The sequence below is a fragment of the Acomys russatus genome, chromosome 9 (assembly GCF_903995435.1).
Source record: "Acomys russatus chromosome 9, mAcoRus1.1, whole genome shotgun sequence".
In the NCBI taxonomy this organism is placed as follows: domain Eukaryota; kingdom Metazoa; phylum Chordata; class Mammalia; order Rodentia; family Muridae; genus Acomys; species Acomys russatus.
The window spans coordinates 37,609,900-37,633,949 of NC_067145.1; the positions used below are offsets into that span (position 1 = coordinate 37,609,900).

Sequence of the window (24,050 nt, forward strand, 5' to 3'; positions counted from 1 at the left end):
TTTAATGCCTTCATATCACCCACTGTTGTAGCTGTTTAAAAGGAGCCCCCACTGTAAATGCAGGCGTTTAATTGGAATAACATTTTATGATGCTCTGAACAGCCTTTCCATACTTTGGCTCACCATAATTCATTTAACAAATTATAACCCACTCAGAGAACTTTTAAAATTTTTATGTGGTGTGTATGGGGAGACTCATTTCCTCTCTTGCGGAGTCATCTGTATGGGAATGTGGCTTTATTTAACCTTTATATGGCATTGTATCTTCCTAGGGGGGAAATCAGACAGCAACGGTGATTGCCTTGTGTTCCATGAGGGATTTCAACTTAGCTCAAGAGACCTGTCAGCTGGCAATTAGAGACGTTGGAGGTCTTGAAGTCTTAATCAATCTGCTTGATACAGATGAAGTCAAATGCAAGGTAAGGGCTTTGTCACAATGACTGAGAAGGCCTACGTCCTCTCACAGCTCTCTTGGAAGCTCTGGGCATTTGCTACATCTTTCTATCTCTTTGCCATTTACTGTCATTGTTGATGGTCGGTTTGCTGCATTTTCTTTCCTTTCTCATTTTCTTGTTTCTCTTTCTGTGAGCTGCTTGTGCCTTTGGAAGGAGAACTGTTTGTATATATAAATGAAGGAAAACATAAAGGATGTGTGTAACCATCAGGGATGGAAACTATTTCTTTAAAAACCTTAATTGGGGAAGGCTTTTAGGTAGACTCAGACTATTTAAAAAGCACAGTGCTGGGCATATATTAAACTCTCAACCATCTGTCACTTTTTTCCCCACCATGTAGATTGGTTCATTAAAAATCCTGAAGGAAATCAGTTACAATCCTCAAATCAGACGTAATATTGTTGACCTTGGGGGCCTACCAATTATGGTTAATATACTCGATTCTCCACACAAGAGTCTTAAGTGTTTGGCAGCTGAGACGATAGCAAATGTTGCCAAGTTCAAGAGAGCCCGGCGGGTGGTGAGACATCATGGTGGCATCACCAAGCTGGTGAGTACCACTACAGTCTCCAGACACTAGCAGACATCCTCACAGCCTTGCCTCCTGGTCTTACCTGCTGCTCTGTGTTCAAGTCATCACGATGTATGGCCCAAGAGTCTTTTTTAAAAATTATTTTTGTAACATGTCTTTAAGAATGATGTACATGAATTTACATTAACAAGGGCCATAAATCAATGTTCAACCCAATTTTCAATAATAGAGAACTTAAAAAATACTGTTCCAGCTGGTTTCCTATTGCTGTGTTAAACGCCATGACCAAAAACATCTCGGGGGTTTGTATCATTTTACAGTTGTTCTGGCAAGAGAGCACATCCAAAGGCCTTCTAGGTCTGTGTGATCCAGCTGGAGTACAAACACACCTTAATCCAGGAGACAGAGGCAAATAGAACTGAGTTCAAGGTCCGTCTGGTATAGAGCAAGTATCAGGCAAAGAAATGCTTAGGTCCAGGTGTGGTGGTACATATCTTTAATCTGAAACAAAGGTAAAGTTAGCTTGTAGAAGGAAGCACCCATGTTTGAAATGTCTAATTGAGTGGCACAAAAGGTGATAAATAAGAGAATCTTTAGGCCGGGTGTGGTGGCGCACACCTTTAATCCCAGCACTCGGGAGGCAGAGGCAGACATATCGCTGTGAGTTCGAGGCCAGCCTGGTCTACAAAGTGAGTCCAGGATGGCCAAGGCTACACAGAGAAACCCTGTCTCGAAAAACCTAAAAAAAAAAAAAAAAAAAAGAGAATCTTTGACAGAATAGGATGTGCTCAATTCTCATGAAAAGAAAGAGGAAAGGGGAGCTTACTTAAAAGACAGTTATTCAGAGAGAGGCAGTTTTACCAGGACTGTAATAGAGATATGGGTTGCAGAGAGAGAACTCCGGTAAAGATGGAATAAGCCAGGAAATGAGATGGAGCAGATGGCTGAGTTAGTTTGGGCCAAGCAGAGCAATTCTGGGCCAAGAGAGAAGCTAGAATGTGTACGTCAGCTGGGAGAAGAGCTTGAGCCAGACCAGCTGAGCTGAACCAGCAAGCCCAGAGCTCAGAAAGAACAAGTAAGGGTGAGCTTATTATGCAGTAAGTCTCAGAGACGGAAACATTCTAAGCCTGAAAGCTGTCAACTGACCTGCACACATGGGCCTTGGCATGCGCATAACCATACAGCCACACATGTGCACACACCTACAACACACACACTTAAATAATAAAAAGTAGAAAAGGCGTCTGTGTACATTGTGGACATCTATTCTCATAGGTTGCCCTATTGGACTGTGGACAGAATTCAACAGAACCGACTCAGCCAAGCCTGTATGAGACCAGAGATGTAGAGGTAGCTCGCTGTGGTGCCCTGGCACTCTGGAGCTGCAGTAAGAGTCACTCGAACAAAGAAGCCATTCGTAAAGCTGGGGGCATTCCCTTGCTGGCTCGGCTGCTGAAGACTTCTCATGAGGACATGCTTATTCCCGTAGTGGGAACACTGCAAGAATGTGCATCAGAGGTGCCTGAGCCATCCTGCTCTCTTTGCTTGTCTTTCCTTCCCTCCTCCTTTTCCTCATCCCATGCTTTTTATGTATGTGCACATGGTTGTGCATGTGTACATGTGTGGTCACATGTGAGAGGGCACATGTGTGCACAGTTAGGCCAGAGCGTGACGTTGAATGTCTTCCTGGATTTCTGTCAATTTTATTTTTTGGGGGCGGGGGCAGGGTCTCGATGCACTCGGGGCTTGTGAATTTGGTTTGTCTAACCAGCTAGCCTGCTCTGGGAATCCCATCTCTGTCTCCTGAGCACTGAGATTACAGGCAGGCCCCTGGGCCTGCTCACCTGGCTTTTAAGTGGCCACTGCTGATCAGAATCTGTGCTCACACTTGAGTGCTAAGCCGGGTTATTCACTGAGCCTTCACCCCAGCCCACTTTTTCTTCCTTTAGTTAACAAAACAATCTTAAAGCTTACATGAAAGCTAAAGGGTCCTCTTCCCGAGACATCTTAACTAAATCAGAACTTGTGACATTTTGCTTTCAGTGTCGGGCAGTTGTTCTATCATTGGGCAAGTATGGGAGGCTTGGACTCTGATCAGTTTGTTCCGCATGGTCATTCATAAGTGAAAGTGACTATAGTCACATCATGCACAAGTGAATACCCATATCTTTATGTTCCCAGGAAAACTACCGAGCTGCCATCAAGGCAGAGAGAATCATCGAGAACCTTGTGAAGAACTTGAACAGTGAGAACGAACAACTCCAGGAGCATTGTGCCATGGCCATCTACCAGGTGGGGCCCGCTCTCTACCACAGCTCCCCTTCGCCTGTGGTTAAAGGCAGGGCTTCTAAACACACTGTCTCCTCCTCTTACCCACTATGTTCTCTTGTGTACTGTGTCTCAAGTACCTGGCAGAAACTGAAGAGGAAAGATGGATTTGAGTTCATTGTTTCAGACCGCCATGCTGAAGTAATGATTGTAGAGCAGCCCAGGTCTACAGTGGCAAGGACTGTGGATGAGGTCATTCTGACAGGGAAGGAGAAAAGGAGTGGGGGGGGGGGGAGAGGAGAAGAGAGAAGAGATAGAGGAGAGAAGAAAGAAAAGAGAGAGAGAGAAAGAGGGAGACAGGAAGTGGACAGGAATAATACACTCCTCAAACACCCTGTCAGTGACCCTCTTCTTCCAGTTAGTCCCCAGCTCCTAAATGATCCCAGCCTCCTCTTCACATAACGACACAAGCACGAGACACAGATAGCAGAGTGTGGATTTCAGAGCCACAGCTTCATTGCCAACACTTGGGAATCTGCAGTTTTAGCAAGGATACCAGGGGTCTTCAAGACCTTCAACCCTTATAGGGTTGAGAACTTTTATTACTGAGATGGTGTCAGATTTGCTCAAACATGTGCCAGTGTGTCAGCTAGTCTGATTATTTTCATTCGATAAGACGTATCTTCCTCACTGTCTCTAAAATAATTTACTTAGGGTAAAATAGCTCATTAGTATATGGTGACCCCATGTTGCTTTACACAGGTTCTATTTAAAGATGGCGATCTTGGGAAATTTTTCTTCTACCAAGATCAGATGAATGAATGTATTTGCATGCTCTCATTGAGTGTTGGTGTCCGTATATACCTTTTTTTTTTTTTTGTTATAAGTTCACTTATTTCCATCTCCATTAACTTAACTTTTTGTGGACTGTCTTCCAATATACCAGAGAACATATTAGAATGGTCAGTGGTGACTTTGAAAAATGAATGTCTGGCTGGTTATAGCCACACCAGCTTCTCTCTAATCAGAGTGTACTACCCAAGGAATTCATTCTCTCTCTCTCTCTACACACACACACACACACACACACACACACACACACACACACACACACACACACATTTCTTTTTTCCAATATGTTATATTGTATTAGCTCTTGAAACAGAAATGATACTAATTGAAAAACATCTGAAATACAATAGCATCTGCAGTTTAGTTGTACAGATGGACTATTTTACATTTTTTTACTTCTTAAAAAATGTATTATAATTTATTCAGATTACATCCTGATTGTTTTCTCCTCATTTGTACCTTCCCGTTCCCGCCCTCCTTCCTTCTCCAACCTTTTCCCTTCCTCTAGACCTCTGACAGAAAGGGACCTCTTCCCCCACCACATGACCACAGCCTATCAAATCTCACCTGGATAGCCTGTTTCCCCTTCCTCTGTGTGCTGCCTGTCTTACCCATGAAGGGGAAGTGATCAAATCGGGGCCACCAGAGTTGTGTCAGAGGTCGTCTCTGCTCTCCCCACAACTGTAGAGAATGAGATGTCCATTGGTTAGCTCTGAACTGGGGGTCTAGGTTTACTGCATGCATTGTCCTTGGTTGGCATAACAGTTTTGTGCAGGCTCCCCTGGGTCCAGATCTGCCGTCCTTGATGGTCTCCTTGTGGGGCTCTTGAACCCTCTGGGTCCTTCCATCCCCCTATTTTTTTTTTCTGAGACAGGGTTTCTCTGTGTAGCCTTGGCTGTCCTGGACTCCTTTTGTAGACCAGGCTGGCTTTGAACTCACAAAGATCTGCCTGCCTCTGCCTCCCGAGTGCTGAGATTAAAGGTATGTGCCACCACGCCGGGCTCCCCTCCCCCCCCCATTCTTCCATACCACTCTCACCCAGAGTCCTAGCATGTCCCGATCCCCTGCTGGGTAAAGTCTCTCAGAGGACATCTATATTGGGCTCATATCCACTTATAAGTGAGTATATACCATGTGGGTGGACTACAAACGAAGTCAGAAACCCCAGGAATTACATTCATTTCCTAAGGATTCTGCTGCTAACCACAAACTGGATGGCTTCAAAAGAGTTTTGTTTCCTGGAGTCTAGATGTGGGTGATCAAGGTGTCCGAGGGTAGTTTCTTCAGAAGCCTCTGTCCTAGTCTTGCAGTTGGCTGCCTTTTCCCTGTGTCTCTATGCCATGTTTTTTCGTGTATCTGTGCTGTAACCGCTCTTAGAGAAAGGGCAGCCATCTCTTAGTTGGTCATCACAACTTCATCTCACCTTTACTTCTTCTCTAAACCTTGTTCCCTCACACAGTCATATTCTGAGGCACTGGGAGGTAGATGCTCAATTTATGGAATTTGTGAGAGTATAGATATATACATATTAAGGACACACACGCACATGCACATGTGTGTAATTAATCACCACTTAACCACAGTTAAAAATCACAGGAGAAGGCAGGTTCCAGGTAAAGGACTTGTAAAGATCAGGACCCTCTGACCCAGTTGTCATTTGTACCCCTGGCCATTCTCAGCTCTGTCCACATGTCTCAGCCTAATTCTTCACTCTGTGACACAAGACCCCAGTGGGCTCCCTGCAACTCTGATGCACACTGCTATACAACAGAAAGAGCTTGCATTGGAGAGCTGGCCCTCTGTGAGCCTCGCTGGCCATCACTGAATGCTTGATGCCTTCGTCTCTGACTTTTTGTGCAGTGTGCTGAAGATGAGGAAACCCGGGACCTGGTTAGGTTGCATGGAGGACTTAAGCCCTTGGCCAGCCTACTCAATAACACGGACAATAAAGAACGCTTGGCTGCTGTCACTGGGGCAATCTGGAAATGCTCTATCAGCAAAGAGAATGTGATTAAGTAAGTAAGTAAATAAGTAAGTAAGTAAGACATTTGCTGCTGCATAGTATTCTATAATAAAATGCAGCCAAGTGGTATTTCATAAAGGGTTGTCTCTGACTGTCAACCGTGGTGTGCATTGTTAATGTGGATTAAGGAGTAGAAATGCAGAGATTATTAGGAATAAAAGGCCTCTCCTGACCCTACTTCCCAGAGTTTATGTGTAACAGGGGCTGACATGAGCTTTCTGTGTGTGTGTGAACCGGTTGCTCTGCATATTAAAAGATATATAAATTTTAAAATCTTTCTTATGTTCTCTCTCAAAGTGAGGACATCTTTACAAGTAAAAGTGGCCTACACATACTTCCTTATTTATTAACTTGGCGTATTCTTCTCGCACACAATACATCCTGACCATAGTTTCCCCTTCCTCCACTCTTCCTAGTATTCCCCCCACTTTCCTCCGGATCTGCTTCTCCATTTTCTTTCAGGGGGACAAAAAAAGGAAGCCTCCCAGGGATAATTTTAAAAAATTATTTGCGTGTGTGTCCATGTGTCTTGTGAGTGTGTGTGCAAGTGTGTGCATCTGAGACTGGAAGAGGGAGTTGGTGTCTTAACCTGTTACCTTTCCTATTCTTCCCTGAGTCTGGGCTGGCATTTTTTTTTTTTCCAGCTTGATTGAAGCCATCAATCCCTACTTGGAGCTATGGCTGCTGGACAGCACTCACCCAGCTGGTGTGTGCTTGTGTCCAGACTCAGGCTCTCATGCTCGCACAGCTAGCATCATTAGCTAACTGCTGAGCCATCTTTCCTCCCTAGTTTCCATTTTCTGGAGATCAGTGACTCAGCTGAGAGGCTACTGACACTCTTGAAGAGCAGTTAGTTTCAGTTACGATTTAATCTCATTCTGCTTTAATGTATTTGTAAAGGTTTGGGATGTGGGATGAGATCCAAGGCTGTGTGTGCTTGACCAGCAAGCACTCTACCACAGAGCTACACTTGACCCTTACAGTTCTGTGCTTTCTTCAGTAAATTACAAAATATTTTATAAATTTGTATTCATTTTGATTTTTAAGTTTGCCTCTGTGTCTACTTAGAATTCACACTCCCTGTGAATATTATGAGGCAACTTTCTTCTCTATTTTGTATTTTACTTAAGAAATTTGCTTTTTCTAACAGAAAATAAGCTTGCTTAAGAGTATACGATGGACTTGGTGATACACTAAATGTAACCCCCATTAATGCAAACCCTATAATGGCAGAATAAAAACTCATCTGCATCATTATTTTTAATTATTTATTTATTTATTTATTTATTTTTGTTATTTTTTTCTCATCTACATCTTGATACGTAACACTAATGAAGCTTATTAGAAAGGAGACAGAATGTTACGTATAGAAACAGGGATTCTCAAATACAGGCTTTTATACCATGCTTCATTTGATTTAAACACACACTGAAAAGATCAAAGTGAAATTACATGAAGACAGATTCTAAAACTAGTGATTAATAATGAAGTGGCCGGAGAAGACCCATTGAAATGCTTTATTTAATATTCATATATGTATATAACATGTTTAGATACTTCACCCCTATTCTTACATCTCCCATTCTTCCTTTCTATAACTCTTATGTGCTCTTTCTATTTTTTAATACCCACTGAATCCATTTAGTGATGTCTATGAGTGCATGAGTACAGACTATATGCATAGCCTTGTAGAGCCATACCCCTGAAAAGAACTGATTCTTTCTTTCCCAGTAATCAATGCCAATAACTTCTTATATTGGGTTGGCATGCATGAGCCACTCCGCTGTCCATGATGACTGGCTTGATTGTATCCAAGTCTTGTGCGTGAAGTCCCAGGCCATGTGAATTCATGTATACAGCTGTGTTGTTATGTCCAGCAAATACTATTTCACACTAGACATCTACTCTTGGCTCTTATGGTATTGCTGGCCCCTCATTCATGATGATACCTGGGACTTGAGGAGGATATGATTTAGAACTGAGTATGCCACAGTAACTTGTTCTGTGCTCATTGACCTGTGGTGGGTCTCTGTAGCAATCAGCATCTACTGCAAAGGAAGAGTACAGTTTAATACTACATCTGTTTAGCAGAATAGTAGTCATTGTTTCTTCCCTGGGGCATATGGCCCAGCCAGTCATGGGATTTGGGCCCAGTTAATTTCATCTCATCTCTTTAAAACCTTGTTAACATCCTTGTGTTTTCCTGATTTTAGTAAAGTGTTTTGAGCTTTTGTCCATGTAGTACATTTTGACTGTCATTGTATATTGCTTGTATTGTGTTTAGATATGTCCCTTGTAGTCCTAGATCCTCAAGGACTTTCCACATGAGGGGATGTTGGTCTTTTTCTGCATCTAATGAGATGATCACATGGTTCCTATTCTTGAACTATTTGGTAGATTGCAATTACTGGTTTCCATGGGTCAGAGCAGATCACTTAAAAATCTGAGTTGCATCACACCTACTGCTCATTCTGAAATAGTGATGCTATGCACATGTAAAAAAGGGAAAATATAGTGAAATTCATTTCTAATACATGCTTAATATTGTTTGTGTAAATTAATCTCTATGAGAAGAAAAAAATCTCTATGAGAAGATTCACAGATGCTAAGATTCATATATGATCATAGCTGTTTCAGAGGCTAGCTCATGTCATGGTGCAGATGCCGTCAGGTAACAGCCTTACTACTAGCAAGCTTTGGATCAGCCATCTGATAATGGAGGTTAAATGGGTCCTACTCAGTAGGTTTGTTATGTGGGTCAAATGAGCACTGAAAATATAGTACATGGCTAAATTACTTAATATAAATAGCCATTTAGTATAGCTGTTATGTTCTGAGTATCTTTCCTACTGGCTTTGAACCATAAACAGCCTCCTTTCTCTAAACTTAGGTTTCGAGAATACAAGGCCATTGAGACCCTGGTGGGACTTTTAATCGATCAGCCAGAAGAAGTGCTCGTGAATGTGGTTGGGGCCTTGGGAGAATGCTGTCAAGAATATGAAAACCGGGTCCTTGTCCGGAAGTGCGGTGGCATCCAACCTCTCGTGAACCTCCTGGTTGGAATAAACCAAGCACTTCTTGTGAATGTCACAAAAGCTGTGGGCGCATGTGCAGTAGAACCAGAGAGTATGGCGTAAGTGGCCCAGACACGAGGAGGTTTTTACCTCCGAGTGTTATGGGGAAATGTTTGGGTGGTTGTAAAACGGTCTGTCTCACCACTTAGGATTTATGTGCACATATGATGAACTCTGTGTTACCACATGAATATTCATGAATTACCTCACCAGAATATTACCTTGAAAGAGAAGTGGACCTGAGCTGGGTACTGGGGGGAGAGGGAGGGGTTTCCAAAAGTCAACAATTCCATTCCCCCATGTGGAAACCATATGCAATCAACAAAAAATGTCTCTACCTTCTAGAGAACAATTATGTTTCCATCTACAGTATCATATTTCTTACTTCTGGCCAATTTAGAAAACACATTTGCATCACTTCTAAAGTGCAAAGGAAATACCAAGGATTCTAAGCTTAATCCTTGAACAAATTATTGTGTGTTTCAGAAAGATAAGACTTAAATGTGAATTGAAAATAGTTGGGGGAAAGGTACTGAAATACATGAACTTTTTGTTCTTCTAGCTATAATGTGACATCAATTTATATGGTGTGTATATTTATCTAATATTATACAAGATCTAGAGGTGATATAACGTCTACAGGAGGATGTGCCTGGAGCACATTCAGAGACTGCATCTCTGTATGAAAGGGGCTTGCACACCTGCATAGTAGTTTGTGGGAGATCTTTAAACCCAGCCCCAGTAGACACCAGAGGTCAGCTGTCTTTCTTTATATATACTTTATATACATAATACTTACCTACCTATATTCACCTATGTACGTATTTATGTTTGCATCTACCTACCTATCTGTCTATAAGAGAAAAGTTTATTTTAAGGGTTTGCCAATTGTGGAAGCTTGGTGAGTTCAAAATCCAATACAGGTTGGGTTGCAGACGGGAGAGTCAGGCTAGCACTATGCTGGTGAATTCTTCTTGTTCAGGGAAGGCCTGGTGATAGGCGTATGTGTGATGAGGGGAACGCCATTTTTAGCCTACAGCCTTAAGTATTAATCTCATGCAAAATATCTTTGATAGAAATATATTGCACAATGCTTGCTGAATATGTGGAAACTGAGGCCGAACCAACTTGACACGCAAACTTAAGCATGACAAACACACTCCTGATTAGTTTGGCACCAAGATGCATGTCTGTGAGCTGATTTTAAGCTATATAGGAAGGCAATAAGGAGGTGTTGCTTTTGTCCTTGCGTGATTCCCAACTCCATGAACAACTGGAAATGCATCCACCATTCCCACAGAGTTCCTTGGCGGTTGTTCTTCTTTTCAATATCCCTGAGCTCAATCACTATTTATGTAAAGTGAACAGTACTTAGACGCAAGGATATAAGGTTAGTGAATCTCATGTTATAGAGCGAAGGAGATAAGGGAAGGGGGAGGTAATATATAATTCTCCATAAAACGTAACAAAATAAAGAAGACATCTTCACGGTAGCTGCAGTCCTTCTTGTTACTGGTCACGTGATCACAGTTCTTATTATAGTCTTCCCCTGCTATCCTGAGCAAGCTTGTCACCCGGATGTGATTCTCTATCTGTTGAGTGACTCAAATGTGTACTCTTAAAGGGTCTGGGGGCCTTAGTTGTTACCCTAGTTACTTTCTATTGCTGTAGTAAGACACCATGACAAAAGCAATGTCTAGCAGAAAGAGTTTATTTGAGGCTTTTCATCTCAGAGGGTGGATCCCTGACCGCCATGGTAGGGAGCATGGCACTGAGGCACTAGCTGTCTATCCACCAGCTTGAGGCAGAGATGCAGAGGGCTCTTTGAGAATGGCATGGACTCTAAATTTCAAAACATCAAAATGGAAATGGAAAGAAAATTAAAAAAAAAAAGCTAGGCTTCAAATGATTGAGTTCTGGAAAAGAACAAGTGAAATGAAAACTTAAGAGACTGACTAAAATGTCAAGAAAAACGTGTCTATGAGTCAATCTATGAACGAATCAATCTACAAAACCCTCTGTGGACCTTCAAGAAAGGGTTGACTTATAGTAGAGGCTATAAAAACTACAAGCCACTAAAACCTTAGAAATAAAACATATTTTCCCAAGCAAGGAAGTTGTCAAAGCTACAGATCTGAAACCGTGAGATACATCTGCCAAAGGTTGTGAATTATTGACCTGAAAGTAATGTACTGGGGCTGCCAACCCATCCCCCTCAACCCCCCGCTCAGTGTTTCTGGGACAGGGTTTCTCTGTGTAGCCTTGGCTGCTCTGGACTCACTTTGTAGACCAGGCTGGCCTCAAACTAACAGCAATCAGCCTGCCTCTGCCTCCCGAGTGCTGGGACTAAAGGCGTGCGCCACCACACCTGGCGCTGCCAAATCTCTTTAGGCTCCCCGCCAAACAAACCTCATACGTGTCCAAAGCACAGATAGCATTGGAGCAGATTGGAGAAATGAATGGCCTTGAGAGAGTGTAGAATTCCCTGCAAGGCTCTCAGTTATGCGTTATAAACATCAGAAGAAATGGTGTCAGGAGAATCATGTGTCAAATCACTGTTGGGGGTGCTGAACGGGAAGAATGTGGAGAGAGAACTGTCAGATTCCTGCGGACTGAAGCTCTAAGCTAGGAGTAGACCAATTTACCTGCTAGAATGTTCAGAACTGGGTAGAGGTGTGGTCCCTAGACAAACAGGAAGGAATGTTTTATGGAATTCTGTGAAGAAGCCTATCACAATGGCCAGTAGATAAAGTCGTATGGTTTTTTTTTTTCTGCAGCCAAAGAATGAAAGAAGTTTTCCAAAACAAAGAAAACAAACAAAAGATGTAATAAGGCAGCGTAAACCATTTCAAGAAGCAGGTGGCTACAGAATAAAAAGAGGACAGGGGCTGAGGAGATGGCCCAGTGAGTGAAGTGTTGTTGTAGAAGTGGGGACATCTGTGTGTGCGTCCCCAGCACATGCAAAGAAGCTGGGGTCAGTGGTGTGTTTCTGTAATCTCGGCACTAGGAGGTGGAGACAAGAGCATCCTGGCCTCCCATTGGCCAACTAGTCTAGACAGTTGGCGAGCTCCAGTTTCAGGGAAGGACTTTGTCTCAAAAGCTAAGGTGGAGAATGGTGGAGGAAGCTACCCAGCATCCACCTTTGACCTCTCCCTGCACGCACCACTGTGGTGCATGGGTGTATACCATGAAGACCCATGTTTGTTCCAGAATGCACAACTTAAAGAAGCTTGGCACAGCAGTATGGGGTTGTAATCCCAGCACTGGGGCTGCAGAGACAGGTGAATTCCTAGGCTCTCAGCAGGCCGGCCTAGACTACTTAATGAGACCCAGGCTAATAAGAAAGCCTATCACAATAACAGGTTGTCAGTATCAGAGGCACAACACCCAAGCTGGCCTCCGGCCTCCACATGCACAAGCACATTTGAACACATCTACATGTACACTTGAAAGAGCCAAAAAAAGCAGAAAGCAAAAGGGGCTTAGGAGATGGCTCAGCTGCTAAAGTAGGTCTCAAGTTGGGCCAGTCCTTGGTTGGCCATTCCCTAGTTTCTGATCCATCTTTATCCCTACACTTCTTGTAGGTGATGGATCGAAGGTTTTATGGGTGGGCTGGTGTCCCCCTTCCTTGACTGGAATTCCTACCTGCCTACAAGAAGTGGCAACTTCAGGCTCCATATCCTCTTCTGCTAAGAGTCTCAAGTAGGATCATCCCATATGCTCCTAGCAGCCTCTCCTGTCCCAGAGATGCCCCCCCCCCACTGATTTCTATTCTTTATCTCCCACCGCCACTCTCCCCACACCTGATCCCCACCCAGTTCTCTCCTTCCATCTACTTCAGATGTCTGTTTTATTTTCCCTTCTGAGTGAGATTCAAGCACCCTCCCTTGGGAATTCCTTGGTTTCTTTGGGTCTGTGTATTATAGCATGGTTATCCTGTAATTTATGGCTATGATATACTTCCGAGTATATACCATGTGTGCCTTCTGGGTCTGGGTTACCTTACTCAGGATGATCTTTTTCATTTGCCTGCAATTTTCATGATATCCTTGTTTTTAATAGTATTTCATTGTGGAAATGTACCACAGTTTCTTTATCTAGTCTTCTGTTGAGGGGCATCTAGGTTGTTTCCAGCTTCTGGATATTATGAACAAGGCTTCTATGAACATAGTTAAACAAATGCCCTTGTTGTATGGTGGAGCATCTTTCGGGCACCCATGACTGATATAGCTGGGTCTTGAAGTAGCACTAATCCCACTTTCCTAAGACAGCACCAGATTGATTTCTAAAGTGGCAGTAAAAGTTTGCACTCCCACCAGCAATGGAGGAGTGTTCCCCTTTCTCCACATCCTTGCCAGCATGTGCTGTCACTTGAGTTTTTTTTTATCTCAGTCTTTCTGATAAGTGTAAGCTAGAACCTCAGGGAAATTTTCATTTGCATTTCCCTGATGACTAAGCATTTCTTTAAGTGCTTCTCAGCCATTAGAGATTCCTCTGTTGAGAATTCTGTTTAGCTCTACACCGTTTTTAATTGGGTTATTTGGTTTGTTGGTGTTTAATTTCTTAAGTTCACACTTGAAATCCCAACCATCGAGGCAGCTAGATCCCAGAGGTTCCCGGTGTACCCAGCAAGTACCCAGCAACCTGGCCTTGTCTCAATAAGGTGATAACAGGTGAAAGGGAAAAACTGTTGCATGCCATAATTCTTGGACACAAAGAAAATACAATAAATATAACAAAATGGTCAGGAACATGGTCTCAACAATGTGGAGTGAATGAAAGTGAACGTTGCATATGAGGAGATCTAGTAAATGACTGTGTTCAACTTGGAGCACTCTGCCCATGATCCTGGGCTGGGAGGATAGATGGCGTGGCAGGTGTGTCTCAGCCGTGCAAGCATGGCGCTCTGAGTTCTGATACCCAGGACTACTTGACACAAAGCAAAGTGAGGCAGCATGGAGCTGTATCCCCAGTGCTGGCTTGGAGACAGGGATAGGAGGACCTTAGGGGCTCACGTGCCAGCCAATATAGCCAGAGTGGTGAGCTCTTCTCCAGGCTTTAAAAACGAGCCTCTCCTCCCCTGTCAGTCTCCATCGTGTTTAAACCTCTCTGTATTGTACTGTTTCTGGCTAATGCTTTTCCTCTCACCTTGAGACCCACTGTGACCTTGAGACTCTCTTTCCTAATACATTGCACCTTCTGAAGGGAATTAACTCACCAGCTTCCTGTCTGGACCCCACCTCTGTATTCATCAGCACTGGCATGTAAAGGAGAAATTGTCACTCAGGTCTTTATGTGCTATGCCAAGTTTGAATTTTGTTTTAAAGTCAAGCGAGAGCCATCGAATGTTTCTAAGCTGAATAGAGACAAAATATCATAGAAGATAATTCAAGTCAGAAGCAAAAGCAGCTGATGCTAAGCCTGTAAAATATGAAGTAATGAGGAACAGAGGAACTGACAGGTTCAAGAGTTGTGAAATATGAGATGACTGGATATGAGTTGGAATGAAGAGTGGGAGTTAAAGACAGCAGTCAAATGGTCCACTCCCAGATGCAGGAAATACAGCCAGGGAGAAGGCAAGGGAGCCTGAACTTCACAATGGGAGACGGTTTGTTAATTATACGTCAGAAGCCTCATCCATAGCCAGGGGTAGGGTAGCCACTCAGCAGGCGTTTACCACCTAACGAGTGATGGAGAGTTCAGTGGCAATCGTGTAGACAGTGAAGTCCCTGTGGATCCAAGCGGCCAAGGCAGCTGGTCAACCTGATGTTCATGTCTAAAGCTTAGAGGGGAGATGTGAGCTGGGGATTGAGGATAGCTATGACTTAGGAACTGAATCAAAGATGACATGTGAAAGACTTCAGGAAACAGAACAGTGAAAAGTGAAGTGAGCCTGTCTTTTAGGGGAAATGATAGTGGGGGAAAGATGATAAGAATAAGCCAAGAACTGTGAGGGAAACTAGATGAAGTGTTGAAGTAAATACATAGATAGATAGATAGATAGATTGATTGATTGATAGATAGATAAATTGATTGATAGATGAAATAAAAAGAAAGGAAGGAAGAAAACATAAAGAAAAGAAATTGATCAGAAGTGTCTGAATTGCTTTTCTTGTACAACTTTCTGTGCACGCTCTGGTTTTCCCACAGTGTTTTTTATAAATACACTAAGGCAATTGTAGAAGACAGTATTTTGAGTTTGGTAGAAATCCAAACAATATTACCCTTGGCATCATATTTCAGACATGGCTATTATTGCTAGAATTTTTTGATTTATTGCTTCTTTAAGCTATAAGTTGAATGTGAGGAAATGGTAAACATGTCTTTTCTGTGCTGATTGTGTATAATTCATGGGTTAGGAACTTGTTTTGATGACCAGCAGCTGTATGTGTTAGTGATTCATGGCTGTGGCTTAGTCTCAGGTCACATAACTGTCTAAACACGTACACTCTCCGCAGCTTCGCTAACTGCAGTGGAGTGCATGGACAACTCAGTAAGATGAGAGATGTCATCTTAATAATACCAGTCTGCTGACTGAATCATGTGACTTTTCATGAAATGCCGACCTTATAAAATTCCATTGACTTTTTTTCAGTACTACAGGAAGCTGTTGTGAAAATAACCACTTGCGTTGTTTCATATTGATTAGATGTCTCCTCTGGATGTGTAAAGTAACACAATAGATATTACATCTGTTGATAAGTATACTTGTTTGTGCTGAATTTTCCTTTCTTTCTTTATATCTTCCTTGATGTACATGCAGATTTGTGTGTGCAAATATCACTGTGAGCGTGCAACAGCATGCATGTGAAACCAAAGAACCTTAGCATGGGTCAGTGTTTTCTGAGACAGGGTTGCTCATGGGCATGGACATTGGCAGGTAGAGTAGCCTCACTGGACAGAAATCCTCAAGGGTTTATTTGTCTGCCGTCTAGCATTTTAATTATGAGCACACACCACCACACACCCAAGGTTTTTTCTTTTGACATGGGTTCTAGGGATCAAACTCAGGTCCTCCTGGCAAGAGAAACACTTTCATGATGTTGTAGTCACTTAGGCAGCATGGCCAAAGCTAATTTGAAAAGAAAACATTTATTGGGCTCACAGCTCCAGAGGATTAGAGTCCATAATTGTCCTGGTGGGCAACGTGGCAGCAGGAAGGCATGGGGCCAGGGCATAGCTGAGAGCTCACACCTGATCCACAGGCAACAAGGCCAAGAGTGAGAACTGGGAATGTCTCCAGTCTTGTGAAACCTCAAAGCTTGACCCTCAGTGACACACCTCCTCCAACAAGGCCACTCATCTTAATCCTTCCCAAACAATTCCATGAGTTGAGAACCAAATATTCAAACATGAGCCTATTGGGACCATTCTCCTTCAAACCATCACGCTCCAAGCCATCTCTCTAGCCATTGATGGTTTCTCTCTGTCCTAATAAAAGAGGCACCTCTGTGAGTCTCTGCCATTGGTATAAAAATGTAATGACATATTCTAGGGTTTTAAGATCTTTTCTTCAAAGCTGCTGTGGCTTAGGTCTTCTCAGTCATTAATTTTTTTGTGTGCATTTAATTTCTAAAACTGAATCTGAAACTGTTTTAAAAAGCTTTCTTAGCTGGATGCTCCTGTCTGTGTCTTCTTTCATAAGGTGTAGTTTTGTCTTCCTCAGACAGAAGCTGTATTATTTGGTGCATAAATTCTAATTATTGCAGGTTGTGGCTTTAAATACTCATATTACTGTTCTTGCCTCACGTTTAATGCATTTTGTGTGGTTTTATACTTTGCATGGCACCAAGATGTCATCACTGCTTTCCTAAGTGTTTGGCTATCACATCTTAGGCTAGCCTTTTCTGTAATACATTTTATTGGTCTTTTGTATACAGTATATGAATATGGATCTTGTTTGGTGAGCTGAGTCAAACAAATATTTAGTTTGGTAAGTGGATTAAACAATTTAAAGAGGTTTATCAACATGACTAAAATGTTTGGGCTTAATAAATATCAGACTTTTAAATTAGCTGTATTCTGTAGCATTTGCTATGGTCCTTTATCAGGTTTGCAGTCTTTACTGTTTGTTGTTATTTAGGATGATTTATGTTTTTGTTCAAGTGCTTCTTATTATACCTACAAGTTTGTTTGATGCTCTTTTCTATTTTAATTGGTATCTTTGCTCTCTGTCATTTATTTATTTATTTATTTATTTATTATTTATTTATTTATTCTGAGACAAAGTCTCTCACTAGACTATGAGCCCACTGTTCTTTCTAGACTGGCTGGCTAACAAGCCCGTGGAATCTTACCTGTCTTAACTCCCCCAAGTACAGGGTTATAGACATGCCTGATCAAGTTACACCATGCCTGACTCTTATGTGAATCCAGGTGGGTCTGAATTCAGGTCCTCATGCTTGTGAAGTAAACACTATAGCAACTGAGCCATCACCGCTTCCCCTACTGGTATCTCCTTATTTACAGTCTCATCTATGCAATAATCAGTACATTTATTTTCTTTCCTTCTTCCATCAGTTAATCGCATGGTATACAGGGTTACTATTCAGACATTATTCTTCTAACCTGTGCTCTGCCGTTTCTGTAATTTTAGATCGATGATTACCTGTGTAATGTGTACACATACACACACACACACACACACACACACACACACAAACACACACATATATGTATATATGCACATAACACATATTAGTCATGGGAATCTTGCTGAAGTTCTGGTCATATCTTAATTATTTAGAGCTTGTCTTCCATTAGAATCATCAAAGTATCATCCTGCTTGAATGGGGGAGCCTGATGAATGGAAACACCTTTGGCTTGCACTCTCTTTCACTAAATTTAATTATGCTGCCCTTGTTACCTTGCCAGAAGCCCAGGACTCCTATTGCTGGACAGTGTCCCCTAGGCATGACATGGAAAATGAACCCATGAAATCTCAGCATTATGATTGTCTGAACGAGACTGCCATAGTAACACCAGGTGACATGACAACATGGACAGGTCCTACCCAAGTAAATAGATAGTAACATTTTGAGTACAGTATAGCCATGCATGCTATTCTGTGAGCCTCATATTTTGTAGTGTGAGTGCTGGCTTTGGTAGCTTTGGTGTAATGGTGGTTGGCCTGAAGGACAGCTCATACTGAAAAGGCAGAACGAAGCATTTATCTTCCCCATGTAATATAGAACCAGCTTTAAAATACACAACTTGCTAGAGGTCTCCAAGAAACTTCAATAGCAAAAAGATCTTTCTTTTCTTCTTTCCTTTTTCCCCTTCTCTACAAGAAAAACAGGTTATGAACTCAAGCATCTTCATGATTTTTTTCCCAGTCCCTAATGGTTTATACAAAGTGCCTAGTGTGCGTGTGTGCCACAGTGTGCTGAAATCCTGATGTTCTGAATTTCCCCTTGTATCAAAATAACCTCAACATTTAAAGGTCAGCTTTCAAGCATAAGTATGTGCTGTAAAAAAATTAAATGTCATGTTCTTTAGAAGATACTATGGTGAAGTCTGACATACCCAGAATTCTAAGAAATTTTGCCCAACCTTTACTTAGCTGGCACACAAATTTCCCACAACTTATCCCATATTTTCCTCCCACACATAGTAAAATGAACATTTGTTGAGCTGACTGTCACAGGGTCCAGGGTCATGTGATCGGGTAGTGAAAGCCTCTTTTTACAGCACACACACGGATAGAATTAAAGCCATGATGGGACAGGCGAATTCTGAGTTTCCTATGTTCTGTGGTTCAAATATAATTATGCTGCGTTTATATGGCTTTAAAAGATTTTTGCATTGGGTTTATTTGTTCTTTTTAAAGCAAAAATGTCTAACTATGCTCATATATATCCAGAAGAGATTTAATGCCTCTGTGGCTTCCCTGATAGATACCCTTGTTGCTGTAAAACCAATGTCTGTGAGCTTTTAGGGTTCGTACAAAACATACGGTATATGACTTGTTTGTAGTCTTAACATTTTTCTTTATTATGCATTTTCTTCATTTTTGATTTGCATGTTTTTAAAAGCATGTAGATTAAATTTAAATACAGAAATATAATCACCCACTCTTCCAATTTTTATTGTATTTTATTTTATATGTATGGAATGTTGCCAGCATGCAGGTCTGTGCACCACTTGTGAGTCCGGTGCCCACAGAGGATAGAAGAGTATGTCAGATCCCCTAGAACTGGAGTTATGGACTGTTGTAAACTGCCAGGTGGGTGCTGGGAATTGAACCCAGGTCCTCTGGGAGAGCAGACGGCGCTCTTATCCTCTGAGCAATCTCTCCAACCCAAATTTCATTATCTTTAAAAATATATTTATTTTATTTTTCTTTAATGTGTGTGTGTGTGTGTGTGTGTGTCTACAGTGGTCAGAAGTGGCCTCCAGTTTCCCTTGGAGCTGGAGCCCCAGGCACCAGATGTGGGTGCTGGGAACTGAACTGCAGTCCCCTGGCAGAGCAGCAAACTCTCGCACTGCTGAGCCATCCCTTCAGCCCCTCCAGCTTCCTTTTCAAGCAAGTGCTGGGGGCACGTTCTGCTGGAGGAGTGAGTAGGCGGTGTTTCTGCACATGAAACACGCTCAGCTGTGATGTGTATGTAGGCCAGCAGCTGCATAAATGGCTGATTCAGAAGAATCCTCCTCTTGTGGGAGAAGACGCGTGCACAGAGTGAAAGAAAACAGTCAGCTCTTACCCTGTGAAGAATGACACGGACAAAGAAAGTGCAGCACCCTACGTATTGGGAAGGGAAGCAAAGAATTACAGCGCTGTCCTTTCCTCTGCTGACTGGGCCACACCCTCCCGGGACGAGCCAGCCCTGCATCTGTGGTTTCCTTCTTGCTTGTCTCCCTGGCAATTTGCATCTGGCTAGTGTTTAAGCAGCTCCACAGACTGACTTCCTTTCTATTCCCAGCATGTGTGAGAGGAAGCTATCCAGTGTGCTGGCTTTGTCTGTTTTTTTTTTTTGTTTTGTTTTGTTTTTGTTTTGTTTTGTTTTGTTTTTTTTGAGTTCCAAAGTGATGGGTGGGTTTATGTTTATTCAGTTTGATGAATTTTAACAGCTGCGTGCATGCACCCAGCCACCAGCAAAGAGTGGACATAAAACATGTCCTTCACCCCAGAGGCTTGCCACTGGTGTTTAATTAGATGTTATTCTGGTCCTAACCAGCCCCTGTTTGATATCTGCCTCATTTTCCACATCGCAGTGTGGCATTCATTCTGTTGTGGAGTAGACATTTAATTGTTAGAAAGTGGCCATAGAATTTTACACTGTCCCCTCCGCCCCCCCACTCCTCCCCTTGTGTCAAGCATTTAGCATTGTAAGTTTTCTTTTAAATCAGTCTACTTGCATGAAATAGTATGCTGTTTGTTGTGCTCATTTTTATTTCTGGTAATGATATGGAGTAATTTTCTTCTCTTAAAAAAAAAAAAGTGTGCTTATTTATTATCTACACAGTGTTCTGCTTGTACACCTGCATGCCAGAAGAGGGCACCAGATCTCACTATAGATGGTTGGGGGCCACCATGTGGTTGCTGGGAATTGGACTCAGGACCTTTGGAAGAACAGCCAGTGCTCTTAACCTCTGAGCCATTTCTCCAGCCACTGGAGTAATTTTCTTTTTATCCACATGTAAATACTTGTTTCTGTAGCTTTCATGTTAATTTGAGCAAGTCGTTAATATAGCCTGGATACATATCTATTACTACATATGTGTGTCATTGTGCACTCACACTGCCTTTTGAATAGGAATTTGTAATTTAGCGAAGTTGAATTTATCACCTTTTAATTTTATGGCTAGTGGAGTTTATAATTTAGAAATGAGCTAGTTTCTTGTTTTAAATGGAAAAGGTTAAAATTCATTTTTCATATAACACCCAGTTGTCCCAGCATCAATTGTTGACAGTGCCTTGGTGCCTTGGCTATGACGTAACTGGTTAGGAAGACAGGCCTCATGCAATTGTGCCCTGGTTTTCTTGTATTTGGTTTGCTGGTGTTTCATAGTTTTTTAAGCTGGGTATGTTGGCTCGTGGTTCTATTTTCTTGTGATATTTCCGCCAGGTTTTAGACCTTATCCAGGCTGGCACTTAAGCAAGTAGAGGAACAAGGCCCCCCCCATGACTTGCTTTTGTGTATGTGTGTGCAAAAGCCACACCGTGGCTTTGCAATAAATAGTATGAATCCTTCAGCTTTTGAGATGCTTCGGGCTATGGTTGAATTTCTAGATAATATTTTGTATAATTTTAATCTAAATTTTTATAAAGTTGCACAACTTTAATAACTATTGCTGGGAACCTCTATTTAGTTGGGAAAATGTTAAAAAAAAATAATTTTTGAAACCAGAACATGTTCTGACTGATAGTTGAAACCCTCCAGATGAGCTGGGTACCACAGCAGCCTCCTTCGGGGGTCAGACTGCTGATCCTTCAGAGAACCCATGTCCATGTCTGTGATAGACAGTCTTCAGTCACCTCATTTGCCAGCAGCTTTTGGCCTCTCAGCCCTGGCACTCAGTGATGCCTTCTCTTGCAGTGAGTAAGGCAGCTACTTTCACTGGAGGTCAACTTCTGAAGGTGGCGGCCTTAGAGCCACAGCTGGGCACAAATTGTGCTGCTCATCGGGAGGTGTTTTAAATGGCTAGGTTCTCTTCGCCATCTTCTGCTGCTCATGACAAAGAGATTATTGCACTGAGATGGCACTGAGACTGCGAACATGTCTACAGTATTGCCACTCATCTGGATGTTTAGTTTATCACCGCAATATTTTCATAGATATTAATGTAGAAAATATTGTATCTGTTTATGTCATGATTAGAAAAACCTTAAAAAATCTTTCCCCAGCAGTTGTAAGCTTTGTTTCTTATAATTTTTGGCACATAACATAATTGCCTGCACATTAAATCATGTTATCTACAAGAGGTTGCTTCCTAAACCTCACCAATCTGTGTGCCTTTCAAATGCTATTTGCTTTTTATTTATTTTTCTTGTCTTATCAAACCTTCCAGAACTTTATTTTCTATGAAGTGAAAACAAGCCTTTCTTAACTGTTACTGAATTTGAGGAGAAAATATGAAAGTCTCCAGATTTTGTGTGCTGTTGTATATTTGTGTTTTGTTGTTGTCTTTTATAATGCTCAAATTTCCATACATGCCTAGAGTCAGTCGGTTTTGGCTTTGGTTTGTAAATCACAAATGGATTTTCAATTCAGCAGAATAGTTTTCTGCCTTTACTGAGATGGTCAGATCCTTTTTCCTCTGCTTGTTAATTGGTTGACTTTGAGGAAGTTGTGTCAGTCTTCTATGCTTCAGGCTATCTTAGCTACTTTTCTATCACTGTGACAAAACACCTCAAGCAAAAGCAGCTTAGGAAAGTTAGGCCAGGAACCTGAAGGCAGGAGCTGATGCAGAGGCCATGGAGGGGGGCTGCTTACTAGCTTGCTCCTCATGGTTTGCTCAAACTGCTTTCATATAGCACCATTGACTAGGAGCCACGGGGTGGCCCCACCCACAATGGGCTGGCCCTTCCTACAATAATAACTAATAAAGAAGATGCCCTATAGGCTTGACTACAACTCTATCTTATAGAGGCATTTTCTCAATTGAGAGCTTCTCCTCTCAGATGATTCTAGCTTCTGTCAACAAAATGCCAGCTTTCAGACACACTGACCACACAGTGTAGTGTCCTTTTCACATATTCTTGCATCTAGTTTGATGGTATTTAATATTTTGCATTTACACATGGGTGCATTGCTTCATTTTATTTTCTTATAATATTTAATCAAGTTTTTGTTTCTGCATTATGTAGGCTTTATAAAGACGCTGAGAAAATGATTTCCTCCTTATTTCTGATAGAATTTGTATGTGATTATTTATTACCTAACTATTTGATATAATTTACTAGTGCTTGATTTTGTAAATTGTGAGTTCTTTGTTAGATGTGGTACTATTTAGGTTTTCTATTCTCTCTTTAGTTAGTTTTGGTAACTTCTGTTTTTTCAAGAAATATGTTCATTTTATTTGTTTAACTTATTGGCATGAATTGTTTATTCTCTCTCTCTCTCTCTCTCTCTCTCTCTCTCTCTCTCATCTTGAAGGCTCATGACCCACTTACCTTCTTTTTTTCTTAACAATTTCATATACATATACAACATATTATAATGATATTTTCCCCACACTACCCTCTGGTATTTTTTTCTCCCTTTTGCATAAACCAGACTGCTCTCTAGTGGCTACATTATTAAACAAAATGCCTGCCCCTCTTAATTCAATTATTAAGTCAATAATAATGCCCATGACAAGTGGGAGCTCATGAGTACTTCCTCTAGTCATGATGGAAGTTGGAAGCCTAAAGCCCACGCAAGTAGCCGTAGCTGCTTTGTGTCCATGATTACAACTGCTGTGTCATATCTGGATGACAGAGTTTCATGACACTTCTTGCCATCCTTTGGCTTTTAAGTTATTTCTATCCCTCCTTCTGTGATTTTTTCCTGAGTCCATTGTATATGTGTGCACATGTGCATGTGTATGTCTATTTGATATAGATATTCTATTTGGGGCTGAGTGCTCAGTAGTCATTTATTTTCAGCACTTTGGCCTGATAGGAGTATCTACATTAGCTATCACCCTAGAAGAAGAAGAAGAAGAAGAAGAAGAAGAAGAAGAAGAAGAAGAAGAAGAAGAAGAAGAAGAAAGAAGAAGAAGAAGAAGAAGAAGGAAGAAGAAGAAAGAAGGAAGAAGAAGAAGAAAATAAGAAGAAAAGAAAGAAGAGAGAAAAAGAAGAAGAAGAAGAAGAAGAAGAAGAGAAGAAGAAGAAGAAGAGAGAAGAAGAAGAGAAGAAGATA

The 24,050-nt window shown here is 41.7% G+C and overlaps 1 protein-coding gene across 1 annotated transcript in view; it reads left to right on the forward strand.

Moving 5' to 3' along the window:
* Nucleotides 1-24,050, forward strand: part of Odad2 (outer dynein arm docking complex subunit 2) — a 154,255-nt gene that overhangs the window by 48,531 nt on the left and 81,674 nt on the right. The window contains exons 10-15 of the mRNA XM_051151159.1: nucleotides 273-419; nucleotides 796-1,005; nucleotides 2,263-2,505; nucleotides 3,169-3,279; nucleotides 5,968-6,122; nucleotides 9,021-9,263. Of these exons, the coding sequence (XP_051007116.1) occupies nucleotides 273-419; nucleotides 796-1,005; nucleotides 2,263-2,505; nucleotides 3,169-3,279; nucleotides 5,968-6,122; nucleotides 9,021-9,263 (1,109 nt within the window). The remainder of the gene's footprint in view (nucleotides 1-272; nucleotides 420-795; nucleotides 1,006-2,262; nucleotides 2,506-3,168; nucleotides 3,280-5,967; nucleotides 6,123-9,020; nucleotides 9,264-24,050) is intronic.